This window comes from Henckelia pumila, chromosome 3 (genome assembly GCF_033568475.1).
Source record: "Henckelia pumila isolate YLH828 chromosome 3, ASM3356847v2, whole genome shotgun sequence".
NCBI classification, from domain to species: Eukaryota; Viridiplantae; Streptophyta; class Magnoliopsida; order Lamiales; family Gesneriaceae; genus Henckelia; species Henckelia pumila.
The window spans coordinates 51,882,176-51,889,421 of record NC_133122.1 but is presented as its reverse complement, the minus strand read 5'-3'; the positions used below and the strand labels follow the sequence as shown (position 1 = coordinate 51,889,421).

At 36.0% G+C, this 7,246-nt stretch overlaps 1 protein-coding gene across 1 annotated transcript; it reads right to left on the bottom strand.

Annotated features, from left to right (window-relative positions):
* Window positions 1-4,539: 4,539 nt before the first annotated feature.
* Window positions 4,540-6,270, bottom strand: LOC140887666 (3-ketoacyl-CoA synthase 5-like). Its single transcript, XM_073295071.1, has one exon. The coding sequence runs from the start codon at window positions 6,187-6,189 to the stop codon at window positions 4,699-4,701; it is 1,491 nt and encodes a 496-aa protein (XP_073151172.1). The 5' UTR covers window positions 6,190-6,270; the 3' UTR covers window positions 4,540-4,698.
* Window positions 6,271-7,246: the final 976 nt, after the last annotated feature.

Sequence of the window (7,246 nt, the reverse complement as noted above, 5' to 3'; positions counted from 1 at the left end):
CAGATGTGGATGAAGGCAATCCTCCAGAAATCAATGAAGTGATTACTGTTCTTACTGGTGGTATGGTCAAAAAATTCTCTGATCATTTTTCTGCAGCTAAGCTCACCTCATTTTATTATGTGCTGCATAAGATAGCTGTGAGAAATTGGACTCCTTCATCCAACTCAACAGTTATCACAAGACCACAGGAGGTCATTTTGTATGCCATTGGGACTGGGAGTCCCTTCAATTTTGGGAAGATGGTATTCAAAACAGTGCTCCAGTTTGCTGATGGAGGACTCAAGTCTACTAAGCTGCCATTCCCATCCTTGATCTACGAAATTTTGGAATCTCAGGCTTTCATCCGCAATATTACGGAAGATCTCACTGATCAACCTGAGATTTTAAAGTTAGCAGCTGGACTTCTCAAGGGAAATCGGGTTCTGGATTTTCCCTGGACTGCCACTCCTATTCCTGCTGCTAATGTTGCTGATGTTGCACCCGGTGTTGCCAACACGGGTGACAACACTGAAGAAACAGTGCCTACTCCTACTACCCTGGAATTCACCACTGCCACTATTCAGCTGCTGATGACTCGTGCTGAAGAGAAAATTGCGCAAGCGCAGGAAGATATTGCCTTCTACAGCATGGTCTTGGCTGATTGTCGTAGACAACTTGGAATTTCTGGCCAAACAGGGGGAGATAGTGCGCAAGCTGAAGCTGGTCCATCTAGGATTAAAGATGATGAGGATGAAGCTACTGATCAAGAGGGATCCGATAGTGAGGGATCCGATAGTGATTAAATTTAGAATTTTCTTCTTCTCTCATCTTTGCTTATTAGTTTAATTTTGATTTTAATATAAGTGTTATTGTTTGTTCTAGTTATGTGTCTCAAGTGCTCTTACATGCTTTAAACTAGACTAACATCTTCTACCCCACTTATGCTCTGATATTTGAATTATAGAATCTCATGTGTTATTGTCCATGTTATCTACCGTGTTACGACACGAGGGACAACACTTCAGGGGGAGACTTTAAAATTCAGGGGGAGAAGATTTTTAAACTTAGGGGGAGTTTGTGATTATTTTATACTTGTGCGATGTTTTGTCCAGAAAGCAAAAAGGGGGAGATTGAAAGAAATCTTTTTCCTTGAAATTTCGGCCCTTGTATTAATTGGTATTATTAGATTTTGCTTCCTAGACAAGATAATATATTTGGTAAATATTGAGTGTATATTTTCGAATATGTTAAAGATATATTTGCCAAAGTTTAAATCGGATCTTGATAAGGTGATTAATTGATATAATATTATTTGATAATATCAAGATTTGATTTACAAAGATTTAATAGAGTTTATTTTCTACTAAAAGATTCTTACTTATTCTTGTAGGACTCTATCTAAGGAAAACTTCAAGATTTGAACGCTTATCTATATAAGGGGTTTTCACGCACAAGTTTGATAAGGAATTCAGACGATAATATACTGCGCATACTCTGAAGAATTCTGTTGAAGAATTTGAAGAACTCTGAAGCAAGGTTTGCAACCATCGTTGTTGCATGTCCCCGTATTGCCGTTCGTGTTGAAGACATCAGAGACAACACTATGGGAACTGTGTTGTTGAAGATCTTTTCTGTCTCTTCAATTTAGGTTACGGGAGTTGCATCCAATTTCTTTTATACTCTGTTGTATTTAGGATGCAAGTTTGATTTCTCAACTTGTTGAGAAATTTAGGATTTAATGACTTTTCGTAAAATTACTAGGATTGCTTTGTAAGACTGATCTTACGTTTACTAGTAATATTTAGCCCTAAGGCACCCGCATGAATTTTTATACTCGTGCAAAATTATTTACTTGTGTTTTATTTACGCTTTAAATTTCCGCTGCACTATGTTTTTTGTGGTGTTACAACACAAAGGACAACACTGTCTATTTTACATAACCAACCACGTACACCGTTTCTTTCAAAGGTCTACCTCCTGCACTATTGGGTAGTTGCAATGATCTTGCTAAGAAACTACATAACTCTCCTTCAGGTACACAAATTTCAATTTTCTCGTTCTTTTTTATTTTGCAAGACACAAATATTAATTTGCTTTTGGATAGCTTTCTTTCAAATGCTATAAATAAGTTAAAGAAAATATTGTGTCTACACAAAGTGAAACCGAATTAAGCCGGGATCTGATTATCTTCAGTGGAAAATGATTCCGCAGTAGTAATCCCAAGAAAAGAAGGGGTCTGCATTCGAAAAAAAAAATTATGATTGATTTGCTTGTTTGTTCACCTCCTTTTATTCATGAATTTGAGAATTTTGTTTTAGAACATATACTTACTGTAAGTGCCAAGGTAGAGGCACTTATTTCCAAAAACTCTACCAATCCTAGCTTCCAATCTTACATTGTGATGGTGTCTGCATGTATGAAATTAAATAATATTCTGTAAAGTTTACCATATTATATATACCTAGCAACTCCTCTGTACTTTGACCCACCTCTGGAAAAACCACTGCTTTTTCTGCATGCAGTATGATGAATTATTTTATACAACAGAGGTAAATGAAATGATAGAAATTAAAAAGATTACTACCTTCTCAATGAAGCTGTGGATTCTTCTTTTGTCACGTACGGTTTGCATGATTCCGATTTCGTTCTCATAATTGGTTATCTGCAGAAAATTAATATTGAGTAAATATAATAGTCCAAGTAATTGAGCATGTACATGCTTGATATTTGAAAAAACTCACTGGGAAATTGGTAAAAGTTGAAGTCCCACAGTACTTTAATGCAGCTAAATCATAGGCCCTTGCTGCAGCTTCCAAAACTTCATATAATATCAACGGTTAAATATTTGTATGCATAAATTTTTAGGTAAAATATATTTTATATTTTTATAGTAGATTTTTACATGACATATAATAAACTTTCGGTGCTTAATTTATAAATTGTCGATGCTTAATTTATCAACATTTTATGAATATCAGTGCTTAATTTATTAGAAAATTTCACATAAATATTAACATGTCACGTGCACCGCAGGTACTTAATATAGCCAAAAACTCAGCATTCTGCAGGTATTGCCACTGTCTGCCCCTTTTTTCTTGGGACTTTCACCTTTCGGTTTGTGAAATTTGGTGTGTTTATTTTCGTGAAATGGGTGGCAGCACACGAAGAAAAGTAGAATAAGCAAAAAAATGTTATAGAGCTTGATGTATTCTATTGTTTGGTTTCTTTTTCTGTCAATAAATATTTAATAAACTGACTCCTCTGCATCCCAAACAACGAGTTCTCCTTCATCCTGAATTCCATGTTGATGCAATGTCAATGATATATATGATTGAAATATAGGTGCTTAATGAATAATAGAATAAACATTAATAAAGCAAGTGGTGACTCCGGCACTAAAAAAAACTTAATTTTTTTGACTTTGCAGCATGAGGAAGTAGCAACTTGTTCCCTTTGGGCAAAAATTTCCAAATGTTGATCCTTTGGTCGTTCGACTCTTGGAAAAGTTGCTTGCTTTTGATCCCAAGGCTGTCCAACTGCTAAATCTTTTTTGGTGTATTTTGTTGGTGGATAGCCACTTAGAAGTAACACGTTTGTAAGTTGAGAAGTCAAATATGACAATCATGTATCAATATTTTGGATTCTATGAAAATTTTTATTTATGTTTCAAGTTAAGTTAATTTGCTATCTACGGGAATTGTGGTGTGAAAACGACTATTTATTTCGTGATACATAATTTTTTGGTGTCTTGATGAAACATCAAAATTAAGTAATTAGATATGTGATTCTAAAACTAATAAATGACATTTCAAAATGTCCTTATAAAAAACAAATAGTGACACTTTTAAATGTTCATATATATTAGTATAAGAGGCATTTATATATGTCATAATAGTATGCTTAAAATGATATTTTAAACTGACATAATAAATTACTTATAGTGACACTTTTTATTGTCATTATAAATAAATATACAAGTCAAATATATGTGTCATTACAAATAATCTTTCTTGACATTTTATGTTGTCTTGCAATCCTTAATTCATGACACTTATAAATTCGGTATTAATATGTTATTTTGACATTACAAAATATCACAAAGGCTAAGACGACATTAGAATAGAGGACATTTATCGTGAGTGTCACCAAAATATTAATGTCACCAAAAGTTTCATATAAGAACATTTATGTGTGTCACTAAAGGCATTTTTTCTAGTAGTGAATTTTGGGTATAATGTGTTGAAAAAAGTGTTATTGTAAATTAATTAAGTAGTGTCTTTAATTCTTAATGCCCTAATCACAGTTACTGAATTTATGTACTCGATTGGACCACAATATTAATAACTGCTTGTAACTTTAACTAGCAGTACGTCATTTATTCAAGGATTATAGACATTGTCCGATCGGTGAGTACATATTGACTGATGGATGGATTCGAACATATCTAAATGTTTCCAAATATAAAAAAAATATAGAAATAATGAATTCAATGATACATAAATTTTGTCCCACATGCATGCTATGGTTTAAATCCATGCAGGATTTATAAGCAAATAAAATTCCTCCAAGGGCAAAAAATATAGTAAAAAAATAATGAAATGATCTACAGCTAAATCACTAGAAAAACATCATGAAATAATTTTTTTTTAAAAAAAATAACATATGAATTATGAATCAAATTAACACAAATGATATCTGAATAATATTATAATTTTCTGATCAGATCTTGACGATTTCTGGGATTTGCACTGGATACCTATCAATGCAATCGTCCCACGGGCCGTCGGCCGGAGCCTTGATGGTGCGGTTACACTTCCAAACAGCACTGTTACACTTGAATCCGCTCCCGAAGGCAATCTGCCACACCCTGTCACCTTTCTTCATCCTCCCTTTAGCTTCAATGTAGCTGATTTCATACCAAAGTGAAGAAGAAGACGTGTTTCCGAACCGGTGGAGGGTCATTCTCGAAGCTTCCACGTGCTCCGCCGACAGCTGGAGGTTCTTCTGCAGCTCGTCGATCACCGCACGCCCGCCGGCGTGTATGCAGAAGTGTTCGAACGCTTGTTTGAAGTCTGGGATGTATGGTTTCCACTTGGGGTTGAATATTTTCCGGCCGATGAGCGTGAAAAGGAAGAGGAGCTGCTCCGAAGCGGGGAGAACCAGCGGGCCTATGGTGGTGATGTTCGATTTCAGGGCTTCTCCGGCGATGACCATCAAATCTTTGGAGAGATTTATGCCCACTTTCCCTTGCGGATCCTCTTGCTCGAACACGCATTTGTAGGCTTTGTCGTCGGAGCCTTTGTGGGTACGCACCACGTGGACGAGCTTGTACTTGGCGCGTCGGCTTTCGCGGCGTTTGTTGGAGAGGAGAATGGCGGCGGAGCCCATTCGGAAGAGGCAGTTGGGGAGGAGCATGGCTCTTTCGGAACCTTTGTAGTAATTCGGGGTGATGATTTCTGTGCTTATTACTAAAGCGTATGAATTGGGATGAACTTGGAGTAAATCTCTAGCTAAGTCGATTGAAATCAATCCGGCGCTGCAGCCCATGCCGGAGAGATTGTAACTCTTGATGTTGCTTCTTAATTTGTACTTGTTAACGACCATGGCGGAAAGGGATGGTGTGGGAGAAAACAAGCTGCAGTTTACGATAAGAAAGTCGATGTTTTTCGGTTTAATACCTGTTTTCTTCATCAGATCGTCAATAGCGGAGAAAATCACTATTTCAGCTTCTCCTCTTGCAGCTGCCATGGTGGGAGTTGGAGGGATGTAATGAATGGCGGGAGGCAAACAGGTTTCTTCACCAAGTCCCGATCTTTCAAGAATTCTCATCTGGAAATCCACGCTCTTCGGGTTATCTTTCAGAATCAGCCTGGAATGCTCCATGAAAGTAGAGAAAGGAACTCTGCAATTCTCGGGAGGTTTGTAACAAGTGTAATCTACTAAGTAAATCGATCTCGGCTTCGACATGAAGTAGACGGTGGCCGCGAAAAGGATCAAGAAACAAGAACAGAGAACTTGGACGAAATCGAAATGCAGCGAATTCGCAATGGTCAGCATTTCTTGTGGGCTTGAACGGAGGATTTCGATGGAGATCCCGAGCATGATTGGGATCAGCAAGAAGGTGAGAATGTGGTTTACGAGATATTGGTAGCCCAGTTTCACGTATTTGAGCTTGACGGAGGCGGAGAAATTTGGCAGAACCGGCGGCATTGTTTCTGAAGCGGCGGCGGAGGGAGGATTTTGGGCGGAGGAAGGGGGTCAGAGGGTGGAGAATTTAAAGAGCTTGGGGGAAGCCAGCAATGAATGAAAGACAGGTAAGAAGATTTAATGAACATCGATCTTTACCTCACACAATGCTCCCTTAGCTGGACCATATATTATTCTAACCTTACATTAATTTACATTTCTTATATTATATTCCCTTCGTCCCATATATGTTGTCCTCTTTGAACTTTCATACAGATTAAAAAAAATATATTGGAAAAGCAAATTTTATATAAACTTCTTATTTTATCCCTATTTAATATATTAAAAAATGATTGCACAATTTTCAAGGTGTAGTTAATAGGGGTATATTAGTAAAGAAGTGTAAAAAAATATTACTAAATATGGTATATGACTATATATTAGGTACAAACAAAAAAGGAAACGTGGACAATAAAATTGGGACGGACGGAATATTATATTATATGTTTTGAAATTAAATAAAAATATTTTGCGTGTATAGAGCTTAATGGACTTGTGTAATTAAATTGGATAAAGGTCAGGTTTCGATTAAGTATATCATTCTAGTACATATAGATAAGTTTCACTTTCATCTGGCTAGCTAGATAATGATCATACAACGAAGCTTGGCTACATCATTAAATTCTAAAATAAAATTGCAGACGTATGTATTTTGCGAAAATAGAAACTATCCACTATTAATGGATGTATATATACTTTGGCTTTGCGGTGAAATGTTATATCGAAAATATATTAAATTTATCAAATAAAAAAAATTTATAAATATATGGACATGCATGCATATACATCAAAATCGGGAGTCTTTTGACGGTTGGCGGGTTGGGGATATTGGTTGTACGTTGATGAATAGTGACTAATAAATTATAATAATTAAAATAACATTTTCTAGAATACTCTGTGGTTTATGCCTTATGGATCCGTGAAGGAATCATACTGTGCGGATAATTAATTAATTTAATTTTTTTTAAAAAAACCCATGTTCGAACTCATCTAAAAATTAAATAAAATTATATTTTAGTGC